This window comes from Apis mellifera, linkage group LG12 (assembly GCF_003254395.2).
Source record: "Apis mellifera strain DH4 linkage group LG12, Amel_HAv3.1, whole genome shotgun sequence".
Taxonomy (NCBI): domain Eukaryota; kingdom Metazoa; phylum Arthropoda; class Insecta; order Hymenoptera; family Apidae; genus Apis; species Apis mellifera.
The window spans coordinates 1,978,398-1,995,607 of record NC_037649.1 but is presented as its reverse complement, the minus strand read 5'-3'; the positions used below and the strand labels follow the sequence as shown (position 1 = coordinate 1,995,607).

General features: G+C 26.3%; 1 protein-coding gene across 7 annotated transcripts in view; it reads right to left on the bottom strand.

Annotated features, from left to right (window-relative positions):
• LOC408372 (poly(rC)-binding protein 3) overlaps nucleotides 1-17,210 on the bottom strand; it is a 319,750-nt gene that overhangs the window by 33,431 nt on the left and 269,109 nt on the right. For 5 of the 7 annotated variants that reach the window (XM_026444321.1, XM_006559233.3, XM_006559231.3 and 2 more), the window contains 2 exons: nucleotides 11,101-11,484; nucleotides 6,642-7,046 (listed from right to left, as the gene is read on the bottom strand). In XM_026444321.1, the coding sequence (XP_026300106.1) occupies nucleotides 6,642-7,046; nucleotides 11,101-11,484 (789 nt within the window). The remainder of the gene's footprint in view (nucleotides 1-6,641; nucleotides 7,047-11,100; nucleotides 11,485-17,210) is intronic. The other 2 variants (XM_006559232.3, XM_006559234.3) reach the window with 1 other exon arrangement.

Genomic DNA, 17,210 nt, shown 5'->3' with positions numbered 1-17,210 from the left:
TGCTCTAAATATTTTATGTACTTAGATTCATTTTGCCTACTTTAAATTTTCTATATATTTAAAAAAAAAACTTATAATTACTTCTTGATAATTTAATAAAATAATATATAACACTTCTTGATAATTTAATAAAATTTTTCACTAATAATAATTGAAAGATTAACAATGCATGAACAAGTATATCAAGAATATAAATTACCAATTAAAAATCTAAAATTCCATTAGAATTAAATTCTAAGAATTTAAAAAATAGAAGATAGAAATTTCATTTCCTTAAAATTTTTTTTTTTTGAAAATTAGAAAACATGAGAAGAAAAAAAATGATTTCAAATTTTCCACCAAAAGTAATCAAAATTGTGTGGTCCTCAAACGCATCATCGATCAATAATAAAAAACATAATTCTATATTTTTCACTATACAAAAGAAAAAAAGAAAAAAAAATAAATTCGATATCAAAATATCAATCGAAACAGCAACAAGTGAATTTCGTAATTTTTTTTCACCTACAATATACGCGAGTATATAATCGTTGAATATATAATGATTATTTATCGCGCGCACCGTACGGACGTGTATTATCACCTCATGTCGGCATGCAACGAGAAAAATAAAATTCTCTCTGTGCAACCGTGAAGGACGGCAAGCGGTTTAACAAAGGCGACATCAACCCACTATCAATCGCAAGCACAAGAAAAAAAAGGGGGGAGAGAGAGAGAAAGAGAGAGAAAGAGTCAAGAGAGTGAGAGAGAGAGACACACACCGAGACCATGGAATAGGACGTAATAAGAGAATAAACGTAGTAAGAGAAGCATCGGTGAGAGATATTTGTCAAGAGAGAGAGAGAGAGACAGAGAGAGAGAAAAAAACGGAACGGAGAAAACAAATGAAACGAACGAAGAATAAGAAAATAAATAATCCATAGAACGGCCGATACACGTAACAGACACGTGCGGATCACATAGAAAGCAAAAGCACATAACCGGCGCGATACTTCGACGAGCAACGATCTCTTAAATTTTTTATCGCCGATTCTTCAAGTATAGAATATTTATTTGAGGGCAACGCGTTTTCTACAATACAAGTATAGTCCATATATTGTACGATGGATACTGATATATGCAGTTATTATTTGTGAAATTAAGCAGTACATTTATATTATTTATAATGAAAATTGGCGAGTAAAGAGTAAAAATAGTATATATAGAAAAGTGAAAGTGTAATATGTATTGTGGTGTTTACTGTTGAATATATGTCCCTTTTTATTCATTTAGTTGCCAATTTTTTATTATCAATGTAGATTTATAATCAATTTTATGAGTAACTTTGCAAATTCAGTAAGAGTTTTTAAGGTAATTGGTATTTGTCTTATTGAGTTATTTGTTGAGCTTATTTATTTATAAGCAATTTAATTTTATGTTAGATAAAGTCTCATTCTGTTGCCATATTACTTCATCTAACAAACTTGAATTGCTCATCACTTAATAAATAAAGTCTTAATCAATGTTTTCTTTTTATACCAACTTTTGTTTTGCATTTGTTTTAGCTTCTAATATATAAAAGAGATGTTTCAAGAAAATATTCATCTTGTATTATTTATCAGTATTCCATCGACGATACTTGTATTAATGTGTGAAAAAAACGTGAATACATTTAAAAATAAAATTCTCTAGAATTGCTTTCGCAAATATTTTTCTCAAATGAATACATATATTGTTAATAACTGTCCAATAAATGATTTTCATTCTCAACACAATTATCCACTCTTGAGAGAGTTTCAAATGCATTTGCATCCTAAGAATACTCAGTGAGAATAAAACTCTTGTGAATATTTTAGTGAACGTATATGCATTGAGAATTCAATGACAATCACTCTCAATGCAACATATGAAAAATTACTATCGTAAATAAGTATCCTTAAGAGTTTTATACTTAAATATATCCGTGCTTAAAAATTTTCAAGAATTGCTCCAAAGAGTTATCTATACTTATTATTCAGTTAGTTAGACACTGCGTTGAGAGTGAAAGTTGTTAACACGATATACGTGGAATAAAAAAAATATTCTCGAAAGTGATTCGTGAGAATATATTCTCAAATGGATTCACACACTTATATCTGTAGATAGATTTTCGATAAATCGATCGATAAAAAAAATTTTTGAAATAAAAGATTTTGATAGACAAGAGAAGTGGAAATTAGAGAGACGGTTTCTCGTGAAGTCACGCGATTGGGAGAAAACACAGTGGCGTGAGGTGCAGCTTCGAGTTTTTTATCAACATTTTTCAATCATGTTCGACATTCTTTCATCTATTCCAGAACAAAGAAATATTATTTATTTTTTTAATTTCTATCATTTTTCTAAAAGAGTGACTACAAGATCTAATCTTATTTTTCAATTCAACTTCGATAAAAAGTTTGATGATAAATTATAAAAAAATACAAATTTAGAAATTTTTAAAACAAGTTTGAAATTATTGAAACTATTTTCAAGAATTATTGGAATCGAGTAATTTTATTTTTTGATTTCAATTTTTTCAAAATTCTTTGATTGTTTTTTAATTTTTGATAATAGAAAAAAATTTACAATGATTTGTATCAATATTTGGATACCTTTTACATTATATATTTAATTGTGTTTTAATATATCGAAACATTTGTCAATAGAAATAATAAATTTCATTTTATTTAATGCACATAATCTTTTATGCAATAAACGATATGATAAATAGCATGGCGAAAAAATAAATGGACGTCGCAAAAAATATTAGAACAATGAACAAGTTATATACGATTTTATTTCTACGATTTTACATGTATATACACGTCCATAACATAACATTGTACACTAGCAATAAAATCAACTGAATACAATAACTCATTATGGCGAGTAAACCATTATGTCTGAATAGTTTCGCGATATTAAATTTCGCCATTGTTTAATTTATTGTTTATCGCGCAAGAAATTATATTTACCAAATAAAGAAAATTTATGTTTCTATTAAAAAACATTAATTAATATATCGAAAAACAATCGATCCAATAACTTGTAACAAAAAATAAAAATAAAATAAATAAATAAATATAAATGTATCCGTGATAATATCGAAGAATCGATTGTAAAAGTCAAAACAGACATAAAAATGTCAGTCTCAGAGACTTATTTATTTAAGTTGTAAATAATTTAAGTTTGCATTAGATAATGTGGAACGAAAATAAAGCTAGTGCGACGAAGATGGAGCGATCTTTCTTTCCTTCTCTGATGCGAACTTTTAATTGCTCACAACTTAATAAATAAGGCTCGAACACGACATTTTTAAAATTAATTTTTGTATTAGTTTCGATCTCTAGATCCTTTAAAGTAGTATCTCTAAATAATTTTTTAATAATAATACGAATCATTATAACTAATAAATTGAATTTCAATTTCAAATAAAGAAATAACGAAATATTTTTGTCAGAAATTTAAAAAAAATTCCCATATTTGAATTTGTCTTTTTTATTATAGGAATAATGTATAATATCGATTAGAAATTCGTCGCGAAAGAGGAAAAATTTTGATACAAAGTATACTAAATAAAATTTATGTTTATTTTAATAAAACGAATTTATTCTATATTTTCGATTTATTTTTGCTCGTAGAACCATTCCCTGCGCGGATGTGCCATCCTTATTTACTCAAGAACTTATATTTGATAAGTTTTCAAGTTTGATTCTCTTGAAAAATTTCATCTCAAACGATAAAATATTATTTTTCACTTTCGATCGTATTTTTATCAGAATCATCATTCTGTATCACTCGTTCTACAACAAATTATATTTATTAATTTGTAAAAATAATTCGTAAAATGCAAAGAAAAATATTACGAACAAGATGAACAAGATTACAAACTATTATAAAAATTATTTATGAACTTCGTTTCCTTAAAATTAACGATCCAACTAACTGAAAAAATTCAAAAACAATTCATGCATCTCATTTATCTTTCTTATTCCCATTCTCAATTACTATAATTGTAACAACATTTTCTCCTTTTCTCCCCATTCCACAAATTCTTGCTACACTTTCTTCTTTCAAACGAAATATTTTAATCTTTCCTTCTGTTCTGGAGTTCGATAAAGAGAAGAAGACAAGCTTGAATTTCATTTTGGAAGGAAAATTGATTCGAAGCTGCACACAGGGGGGCGGGGGGGAGAGAGAGAGAGAGAGAGTCGAGCAGAAAGCCAAGGTGTGTTTCAGGGTGGCGATGCATGTGGATCGGAGTATGTGGACTTGTGGGCTTTTCCAGGATGGGGACCAGGTGGCCTATACAACAGTGGAGCATTCCGGTACACGTGGGCAAACATTCTACGGCATTTGGTGAAAATTGGATATCGAATGGTTGGATGGTAACCGAGCGAACCGCGTACTATTGACTGTTTCCGAGTTGGCTGTTTCTCCGTCGTCCATGAAGCATTGCACGCACATTGAACCGTAGAGCTGGCTCGTATTTAAACAAAAAAAAAAAAAAATCTCAAAATAGTTAAGTTTAATCTAGTATAGTTTTTTTTTTTTATAATAGTAAGAAACGAAATAAGAATTTTTTTTTTGTTTAAATAATTTTAAAATCATTAATTTTTTTGTTAATAATAGAATAAAGATAAGAAATTAATGTGATATAATAAGAATTTTTTCATTCGTTTAAAAAAATTTCGAGATCGTTAAACGTAATTTAAGTCTTTGTCGTTATAATAATATAAAACTTGATTCATTTTAAAAATTGTTAAAAAAAAAAAAATATCTGTTGATGATCTGGTATGATATGGTAATATAATAATAATAAACGATGTATGTAATATATATGATAAGAATTCTTTAGAAAATTAAATTTAAAAAAGATAAAGAAAGAATTTGAACATTTATTATAATTAAGATTCTTTTTGATCTTGATCAAACAGTGCGATAATAAGAAATACGATCTGATAAGAATTCCTTCTTTGTTAAGAAAATAAACTTTGGTAGAAGAATATTGAAATTTTATTTGTGTATAATTTGTTTTTTTTTTTTTTGAAAGTTTTAAATTTCTTATTTTAAGTTATATATTATTTTTTTGATAAGATTGTTGAAATTCTAAAATAAATTTTATATGAAATCGATATTAAATAAAATCAAAAATGAACGTAATTTTAACTTTATCGATGATATAAATTTATTTTTTTTTAATGCAATATTCGATTGTATTGAAAGAATGAATCATTAATGTTAATGACTGTTTCCTTAAATTGCAACTTTAATCGTTTAAAAATAATTATTCTCGAATTATTAAAAGAAATCTTATATTAATATCACTGAAATATCATTGTTTCTTTCCTTTTATGAATTGTATTTAATGGTTTAAGAACTTTTAATGTTTAAATTGTAAGAAATATCTAGATAATTCGTAATTTTTTTTTCTATTTTAAATTATGATAAGATAATAAAAAGTTCCTTAAATAAATATGATATTTCATTTTGTTTTTAATATAAAACCTAAAACTGGAAAAAGAACTTAAATTTATAAGTCGAAAAATTTTGAATTTTTTCTTTCGAAAAAAATTATGACAAAATTATTTATAAATATCTAAATAAAAAAAAATATCAAAATTTAAGAAACTCAAAAGCAACTTTTCTCATAATGATCATATTTAAAAAATGTTTAGAAATTTTCCATAGTATTTCATATGATGGAATTAAGATTTAATCTAATTTTATAATTATTTTTAGAAATAAAAAAAAAAATAAGAAAAATAATACATTTTTTATTAAAAATCCGCTATCAAAAAATTGAACAAAAATTATTTTACCTTTCCAAATTAAAATATCCTATCTAGTAATTTTTACTTATCAAAATAATATATTAAATTCAATTAATTCCCTTACTTAATTAGAAAATCGTGTGCTCGTGTGCACCAAGTGCTTATTAATAAATCGAGAATTATATTTCTTAGTATGAAAATTTCAGTTTTCATCCACAAATCGAAAAATGCTGAAAAATTTTAACCTAGAAAATTTCCTTCAATCATCCTATCCACTCTCACCGCCGTCCAAAAACGCGCCAGCTCCCTCTGTCGCGTCCAATGCTTCACGAAACATTTCCACCAATTACCGCGGTCAACGGTTGTCGCGCATTTAATCCGAAAACGGGTCCAAGATAATAATAATACTCAGAAACATAGACGATATATATATATATATAAATACATATAAAAAAAGAGCGATTTAAAAAAAAAATCTTCAAATATCTATGCAAATATCTATCGATATTGAAGAGACCGATTAGGGAGCATCGGGGATATACAGGTTATAAAAAGGATGTATATACAAACGTATATAATTGAAATAACGGGTCCGCTCGCGCTGCTCCGTACAACGTGTATAATACGTGTAATAAAATATATATATACGTGTGTACGTGTATGCGCATTATAAAAATCAATCAATTCGAACGAATACGTGTGTGTACCGGTATTTATCTTTATCTTTATCTTTTTTTTTTCAGAAGGGTCTGGTGGTAGTATCTCTTGGCTTGGGGGTGGGGGTGGGTGGTGGTGGTGGTGGTGGTGGTGGTGGTTCTGTTGTTGAGGGTAACGGGAGGAGGGGTGGATCACGAAAAACAAAAGACTTACGGCGTCTGCCACGAGGTGTGCGGGCGGGAGGGCTGCCTGCAAGTGTCCACTCTTCAGCAGGGGGTCGGCGAGGCCTGCCACGCTGGCGTGTAAGGGGCTCGGGTGGAGGGGATGATGGGGTGTTGTAAGGTGGGCCGTGGATAGGAGCGGATGCCCGTGAGAAGCGGCGAAGGCCGAGGATGAGGGGTGGGCCGCGAAGGGCGAAGTCGTCAAAGTTTGGGTGTTCAGCGAGGGCGGGGTGGGCCCGGCAGCGGGCGCGGGCAATGGCAATACTGTACTTACGTCCGAGTGGGCGGGCACCGCGTAATTACCCTGGATGGTGTAGGCTTGCCCACCAGCCAGGATCACTGGCCCACCAACTTGGGGTTTGGGGCGATAAGGGATCGTGGCACCTTTGGGAGGGGACTGAAACAGAAAACAAGACACGCACGAGTGCGAATACACCGATCCGGGCCCATTACTGAAAAGGCTGAAAGGCTGAGGAGGGATCCACGCGAGGGATTCCTCCCGAGTCTGTTGTTGTTGTTTCTCGGGGGTGGAGCCGGTTGAACGTAGAACGTAGCGGATGTTTACGCGTGTTTGGCGAAATTTGAGCGTGGGGGAGGGGAGCGTAAAATATACAGGACACGTATCTGGTGTAATTGGTGATATAATTGGAGAAAAGATGATTCTAGGTGCAAAAGTAAATTGCGAATAAAGTTTTTTTTTCTCACTTGAAAAATATCGAGAAAATAAAATTTGAAAATTTTTCAAATATAAATGAATTTTTGTTAGAATATAGGGATAATTTTTGTTAGAATGTAATAATATTTAAAGTGAAGATAAAATAAAGAAAATATAGAAGCATAATAACAAAATAAACAATATAATATATAATATATAACATAACATGAATTTTCAAATTTGATTTGTCGAAAATGTTATTTTAGATTTATTTTTGCATTTAGAATTTTTGCTTTCTTTTTGTTATGTCACCAATTTCCAGACCAATTTTCTGTATAAAAGAACAAAATTTATTTACTAGAGGTGTGCGATAATGCGAGATTATGAAATTCAAATAAATTAGGAAAATTCGAACAGTATTATTACGATACGTTTATACTTGCTTGGGATTTCGTATTCGATTCGTGAAACTTCGGGTCAGTTCGAGAATAATCGGATACCGATCATATCCGAATATTTCCGAATCGATCCGAAATGAAATTGCCATTCGTCCTTGTATCTCGAGTCAGTTTTTAAAATCGAAATTTTGTTCAAATTTTCCTAAAATTTGAATTTTAATCATAGGATTATTTTGCACATCTCTAATAATTTAAGAAAATAAAAAAAATTTAGCATAAATATCCGCTGTCTAATTATGATCTATATGGAAACGTCACCCTGCTCGATGATTGAATAAGTACTTGCCTGATTGTGTTTGATTAATTACGTTACGTATTTATTATGGTAAAGTTTTAACATGTTATACTTTATGAGTCATTTAATTCTGTATAGAATTTTAATATTATTCAAAGATTGTTGTAGTATGAATTTTGAGCGTAAACCAGACAAGAATTCATGAATCATCCTACATTTGGTTGATATTTAACTGATGGGAAAATATTTGGAGCAGAGTATATCTATAGATAATTTAAATATTGTTTCAGATGCGAGTTGAAGAGAAGTATGCACGACATATTTTCTCATATACATTCATTATGATTGTGAACATTATATTTTCATTGTGATTTTTTAATTTATAATAATAATAATATTTCTTATACATAATATTATTGTAATTCCCGTCAATTAAATGTTTATAAAAGGATATAATATTTGAATAGTTAATTTCATTTTATGATATCATGTGTTAAAAATTATTATATTATATATTTAAAATATAACATTGACAAGTATAAAATTTCTTATCCAAATATTATATATTGTTTTAATATGATCTTCGAAATTTTCACATATTGTTCATAATATTTGAAGATAGAATATACTATAAGACTATCTTTTTGAAAAAAAAAAAAGAAGCTTTTTTGTTTATGATCTTCAAACAATATCAACAATAAATATGACTTATCAATAACTTAAATCTACCTAGAAAAATGAAATAAATAAATATTTTGAAATTTTAAAATTAATAAAAATTCTCATAAGGAGATTTAGTTATGTAATATAATTTTTTGTTATATTAACGTACGAGACTACGAGTTTTTGCATATGATGTAAATGTAATATTTATGATATTTGCTGAATAATTATTTTATCTAACAAAAAATTGCATATTTATATATCTAAAAATGAAATAGTATTACTTAAATATTATTAAATTTTTATTAATTTTATAGTGCTATCTTTTTATGATATTTTATCGAATATTAATTTTTATGTCATAAGAATTAAATATGAAAACTCGTAGAATCTATTTTAATTCGATAAAAGAGAAAGTCAAGTTAACTTGTTATTTCTGTGATCAACATTTTAAATCTACATCTATTACTGACGAGTTTTATGAAATTTTTTCTTGATAAATTATTAATGAATATTATATGTCTCATACATAGAATTTTTTTTATTGTAATTATTATTTTATTCATTCTGTTAAAATTTTAGATACAATATACTAAATTTATTTTTCATAAAATTCCTCAATTATATATTTAATTTTTATTAAATTATAATATATCTTTTATCATAATATAATTATATAAAATTGAAATAGTAGAATTTATATTCAATATAAATTAATATATTTATATTATATTCTTATTTATAAGGATAACATCAAGTTAACTTGCCTCAATAACAATCTATACAGTTCAGCAGGGTGACATCGCTAAGCGTATAAACTATAATAGAGTTCACGAATTTCTACCAATTAGGGTCAAGAAAGGATAATCTTTCCATCTTAGTTACCTCACCATTTCCTGTTTTAGCTTAGAGAAAGCTGTTTATGTTTTTTCAATTTAAATTACAATCTAATTTACTTAAATTTATTTAATTTCTTGTTAGAAACTCTATACATTCTTGTTTATATTATTAACATATTTATCATATCAAGTGTATTTATTAAACTGTCTTAAAAGTTCCACTTCTTTTTTTGTATTTTTTTTTTTTTTTGTAAATTATGATTTCAATTTTTTTTTATTGAATTAAATTTTTTAATATCAATAGAAAATAAACTAGAGAGTGCATTCTGAAATCATATGTTAAAATGCTATTATTAATTAGCTTTTTTTTTTATAAATAATAAATATAAAATATAAATATAAATAAAAATAAATATAAAAAAAACAAATGAAAAAGTAAAAAGTTTTATAGTCTCATTCAATTAACATAATAATGTATTTATTTTTTTTAATTTGCAATATTTTTCAAGAAATAAAGATGACTATTAATTTTTTAAATAGAATATTGTATATTTTTATATGTCATACAAAAGCATATGATAAGATCATTTCATCCATACGATAAATAGTGATTTTTTAAAATCTATAAGGAATATCATATATGTTTACTAATATTTTTTTTTATTTCACCGAAATCGATATAATTTATTTTTTATTATTATTTATATTATTCATAGTGTTTACTTCTAGTTTTCCTAAACTAGAAGTTCTAGTTTAGGAAAACTAGAAGTAAACACTATGAATAATATAAATAATAAGAATTCCTAGTTTTCCTAGTTTTACAAAATATTTTAGTATTATCTTATCAAGTTTAATCATTTTTTCAAGCAATGCATAGCTCTTTAATAAAAGAAAATGCAAATATATAAATGTAAATACAAAAATAAATATTCAGATGTTAAAAAATAAATATCATGATAATGAATGATAATAAAAATAAGTCATTAGTCAAAAAGAAATACTCATAAACATATTTACAAAATATTCATTTTTGATTTTTTAGGATTTTGAAAAATCATAATAAATGAAATCATTTTAGCAATGCTTTCATACAATATATATAAAAAATATATATATATGATATTCCTTTTAAAAAATTAAAAATTACCCTCATTTTTTTCAAAAATACTGCAAATACAGAAAAAGAGATAAATATGCTCTTATATTAATCGAAGAAGACTTCCAAACTTAACTTTTCTGATAATTAACATTTTCCAATAGTTAACAAAAAAAGAACATAATAACAATCCTTACACAACACTATATATTTCCATCCTATTTTCTCTTATTTTTAATATTTAATAAAATTTGACAACACGAAACGAATTAACGGTATTATATAAAACAAATTTGTCCACTACCTAACCTAACCTAACCTAACCTAACAAAAAAATCTCGCAGACAAGTAACGAGAAAAACTTTCAAGACAACGCTCAATAAATCACTGGAGACACTCCGTTTCCTCGTTTCGAGAATTCAAACAACAATTCAAATAATGAAGTTGAAGCAACGACCCTGACCGGCTCGAGAACTCGTGAACCCGGGAACACCTATTTACGCACCTCTAGCATAACACAGCAGATGTGATATATGCACTGCGTGATGGCCTCGCTGGTGCCCGATATGGTGACCGCACGCTCCGTCGAGTTAGGCAGCATGTCGGAGGCGACCTGGATCGAGGCGCCGGTCACCTCGCGGATCTCCTTGATCTTGGAACCACCCTTGCCGATCAGGGAGCCGCACTGGGACGCGGGCACGATCAGCCTGAGGGTGATGGGCGGCCTGGGCACGCCACCGCTCCCCTGGATGTCGTGGAACTGGGAACACCATTCCTCGAACTTTTTGCAGATCAGGGTGAACGCTTTGAAGATCGAGTTCGTCGGCCCGGTCACCGTCACTATTCGTTCCGGGCACGAACCGTCGGAGATGTTGATCTTCGCGCCAGACTGTGCAGAGAATAAATAGGGAATTAATATTAATTTCGGTGGAGAGGATTTATTCGACGATTTGTTATTTTAGTTTTTATTTTATTGTTAAAGAGATCGTAAGTTATTTAAAATAATGAAAATGTTGTACAGATTGTTTAATTATAATTATAGTCAGGATCAAGAATCGAATAAGTACTTAATATGAGATCGCATAATATTTTTGTAAAATTGTAATGCGACGAATAGAAATTTTGGTTGACAAATAGTTGTAATATATTTAAATTAATGAAAACAGAACAGTAAATTTAATGTAGTATTATGTTTTCGAATAATCCAATAGAATCAAATTTAAATTCGCTTATGCTACTTCTCTTGTAAAATATAATTTTATTTTGTATTAATAAGTACATTGTGGAAATTTATGCACCTATGGAAAATTTAAATGTACAAAAATGTACATAAAATATCCACATGCAACATAAGAGTAAAACAAATTTGATAATTGTGTTTATAAAAATTTAAATTTGCATAAAAATCAGTAATCTAGCAAGAATATGAAGTATGTAAAACATAATAATGGAAAATTCGAATTGACTTTTTGTTTTTTGAAATTTATCATTAACAATTTGTTCGTAAACTTTTTTTATTTACATTCTTTAAAAATTTTATTCGTAGGAAAAATATTAAATTATATTGTGAATATTGAAATATAAAAATAATCGAAATAGATAAATATGTTTATTTACACAAAAATTCTACATAAACGATTAATACTACAAATGATTTCTTTAATATCAAAAGAAATTGAAGAAAGAATACCTCTTTGATGTTTATTCAAACATATTGATGAATTTAAATTTGATACGAAATCATAAACCATAATATTTATTTGATATTCTCATAAGTATCGATATCAAATTTATATATCAGTAAATTAAGATTACATATACATACATATATAAATCACTTATCATACATACTTGAATTGTAAATAAATAATTTAATTTATTCGTGATAAATATTCTGCTGAAAAACCTGACTTGTGAGATTTTCAAAAAGAAAAAAATATCAATCGATCAATATTAAAAAATGGAAAAGAATTGGTATCGATAATTAATATCAAATATTTAAAAATTTCTATATTTATAATTGAATACTTTTATATTAATACTATCATTACAATATTGAATCTAATATTATTATTTATTATTTTTATTTTCATTATTATTATTATTTCTAAAACATTTATATTCTCTCCTTTTTCACTTAAATATTTAACTTACTTATATGTTTCTAGAAACACGATAAAAATATAGTTTGTTAATTAGTGAAAGTCATAGTGTTAAAAGGTACAGTATCTACTTAGAACATACAACTAGCGCCATGTGACACGAACTATTACAATATTAATTCCGTATATTTTTACAAAATATTATTATTAATTAATTTGATTAATTATCATCATAATATTAAAGGGCTCAATCAATATAATTAATATAAATAATTTATTTAGAGCATTTTTTTACATTAGTTAATCCTCTTATATTTATAAAATCGTATCTCGACATATCGTTTAATTCTTTCAATTAAATTTCATCCATTTATTACATCGAATTCGAATTAAGTAAGTAAAATAAATTCGTCGTATTTGTAATTTCAAACTACTCTGTTCACTTTTTCCACCGAGCACATACATTATTTATAATTTATCCATACCGATACAACGTCATTATTCTGAATGATAACAATTGCGACGATCAGGTTTGTCATATTTTTCAATAATTGACAGAGAGGTTGATTCTCTTTCTCTTCTCTCAACGTTCTTAGTTGATTACGGGGACAATGGATGTTGAATTAAATTACTGAATACTGTGTCATTGTTCGAAATGTATCACGCTACCCGCGAAGAAGCTGAATGAAACACGTGGGTCTTTTCCAGAATGCGAACTGGAAATGATCGATTAAATTCTATTGTTCCGTTTAAAATATTATTCTATATATCCAGGAGAATATTTTAAATTTGAAATAATATTTAGAATATTTTGGATAATTTAAAGCGATTTTAGTAGAATTTTAATTTCCAAAAATAAGAATATTTTTTGAATATTCATAGAATATTGGATCAAAAATTACTCGTATATTGATAAAACAAAACAAATAAATCTTTTAAAATATTTTTACATTGTTTAATTTTCAAAATATGGACATTTTACAAGGATAAAAATGAATCGAAAATGACCCATAACCAATAAAAGTACCAGTGAAAAGTTATTAATTAATTTTTATTTATTACTTTGATTAATTATTATTAATCAAAGTAATCCAATCATTTAAGTCTATTTAATAATATATTTTATTTTCGTAATTTGATTACGTTAAAAGCAATTCAATTATTTACCTCAAATTTTATCTAAAAATTTTAATTCAATTTTCGTAATCGTCGCTAAATTGATGGAAGCCAAAAGTCACTTGGTCATTGGACCACGTAAATTAAACGATTATTTATCACTTAATATCTTCTTTACGTTTTCGTTTCTCGATTTTTTTTTTCTTTATTAAAATGAAACGATAAATAAATATTTTTTTATTTATCATATAACAAAAGCTCTTTAAGCGAATATACAACAACCTATGAATGTAGGTCGTTGAAAGCTATTTTAAAATCCCTTTGTTATACCACCCTAACGTTGTACCACCTGATCAATTCGTTCTGTTGGTTAGCAAATTAGACATGCTTGGATTACTTTTACTATTATACTTTGCTCGTAAAAAAAAAAAAAAAAAAAAAAAAAAAAAAATATTTATAAAAGTGAGAGAGGAATTTAAAAATGTACAATCAAAAGATTAACAAAGAAACTAAAAATTTTTAATAATTAAAAATTATTTTTTATTTTAATTGAACATGAAGTAAATTTTATATTAAAAAGAAATTATTCAAAATATTTTAAAATATAAATTCTTATAAATTAAAATTACGATTTGAATATTTTCCTTAATCAATTATTATGTATATATATATATAATATAAATTTTAATTCATAAAAAAAAAATAATATAATTTTAAATAAATTTTAATGGAGTGTAATATCCATTATATATTTTTAATCGTATAATTTTAGAGATTCCTTTCTGGGACGGTAATAATGTATAATCGAATACCTTTATTGAATTTTTAAAAATTTTATGGCCAATAAACGATGTATATGATATCAATGAAGTGTGAAAACCGATCCTTAACACGTTTCATCACGGTATGTGTCACGCTCAATTGAACTTTGTGCACTCATACATTGCAAAATCAAGTTTTTTTTTTTTTTTTTACAAGGATAGATACAAACATAAAAAAAAAATTATTGAAAAATTTAATATACAATAATTCAGAGATTAAAAAGATACAGAACATGGTAAAAAATTTGAATGAAAGAGACATGTTTTAGAATATTTTTTGTAATATGAGAATATTTATATCTCTGTAATATGAGAATATTACATAATGCTGTATAATTTTTTGCTTTTGAAAATCAAAATGATGGTCTTCATTTATTTGGAAATTTTTTATTCTCAATATGTAATGGCGACTTATTTGATCTTATTTTCTGTGATCTTTTTGTCTTGAACTATTCAAAAATTGTACAAATATTAAAAAAGAAAATTGTTATATTATCCAATGATCTTGAAAAAATTCTCAAGATTAATCAGGAAAATTATCATTTAAATACAATTAAATTATTAAATGATATATTCTATATACATTCATGTTTCATATAAAATTTTTTTGCAGCATTATGTACAAAAAATAAATATTTGAAAAAAATAAATTAAAGAAACGACAACCAATTTTGAATACAATGTGCACAATTAGAAGAACTTATAATCAGATCTTCTCATATTTTAATAATAATAAAAAAAATTATTATTTGAATTCCATTATTACTTTTAATTTATTTTAATTTAACACATTTATGAAAAATATACGTACATTTTTAAATAAAAATAAAAATAAAAAATATTAGGCTAAAAAGAAGATCATTATATATTTATCATTGAAATTACAGTTTTTCTTAAATAAATTACAAGAATGCTTAAATACACACGACAGTAATAAATACGGTGAAGAAACGAAATTTCGGTAAGAGTTTCTTCCTACAACACATAACAAATTGAGCCGTCGAATTCCCGACAAGAACTAATTGCCACTGAAGCAAACTTGCCCGGTGTGCAGTTTTTGGATGCATATATCAAAACCGGAGTAGAAAGGATGACCTTAGTTTCCAGATAACTAAAAGTCAGATATCCTGCGAACTTCGAAACAGAAAGTGACCGATGATAAATGTTTCCGTTGAACTTATCGGTGGAATGAGCTTGGTGATTCATGGACTTTAGATGTTTGGTCACTCAATGTAGATTATTCGAGATTTATCGATCACGAAAGGAATTTGCACTTTCTATCTATGCGTAGGATATTATACGCTGCTAATATTTATTTTTTAATATTTTAAGATAAAAATAATCGACAAGAGTTTTTTAATAATTTTTAAAAGTTAATTTTCATAATTTTTAGCATAAAAAATTTAAAAAAAAATCAATTTTTAATAATCTTCGAAGATTATAATAAAAATTTATTAAACTTATCTTTACAATTTATTGTAATACACAGAAACTAAAAATAAATAAAAATTTTTTCGTTAATTTTTGAAAATCTTTAGAAATTAAATTTTCTAAAAATAAAAATTCTGTATGTAAAACTCTTTTTAATGGTAAAAATCACAATTTTATTGCAAAATTTCTTACAAAAATTAAAAATATGAATTTTTTTCCACTAATTCTCAATAATCAAATCTTTAAATTCTTTTAAAATCATAAAAATTCTCTACTTACAACTTCATTAATTCAATCATGATATAAAGATCATATAATTCTCTAAAATATTTTGTTCAATTATTTCAAAAAGGTAACAGATTTATTTCAATAATCTATAATACAACATTTATTTATTTTTCATTATGCACTAGATATTTATTAAATTTAATGATAAAAAGTAAAATTAGATAGATAGTAAAATAAAGTCAAAATTTTTCAAATGATTTTATGGGAAATAGAATTGTTTGAATTAGATTAGCACAGATACCATTATAATTTTAAAAAGATACTATTATTATACTTTATGTTATTTTTTATTTTAAATTTGCTGACGTAAGTTCTGCCATTAAATGCTTTTACTCGGCTCAGTCAACAATATCATGTTACTAATATTGAATGTAATACGATACATAGTGTATACAAAATTGAAAAATTGAAAGAAAAAAAGAGACAAAAATTTTAAAAAATATTATAAAGTTATATATATATATATGTATATATAAAGAAGTTGAATTTCTACTTATTCGTAGAAATAATTTATTATTATTATTATTATTATACTTTATTATGACATGTTATTATAAAAATAAAATATTTCACAACAGTACAAATTGCACAATGTTCTAATATGTCATTAGTTTAAATCAAGTATAGAAACAATGAGAAATGTGTTCCACAATTCATTGGCAAGCCAAATTTGAATATATGAATATTTTCAGACTTGAACTTTCATAAATGTATCATACACCTGTTCATTTAATACACATCCATTGAACTCATGTACCACGAATAGTAGATTTAGCATTGCAAAAATGACGTAACAAGTATACAAAATGTCAATCTACTAGCATGTTCATTCTATAAATATATTTCTTGAAACCGAC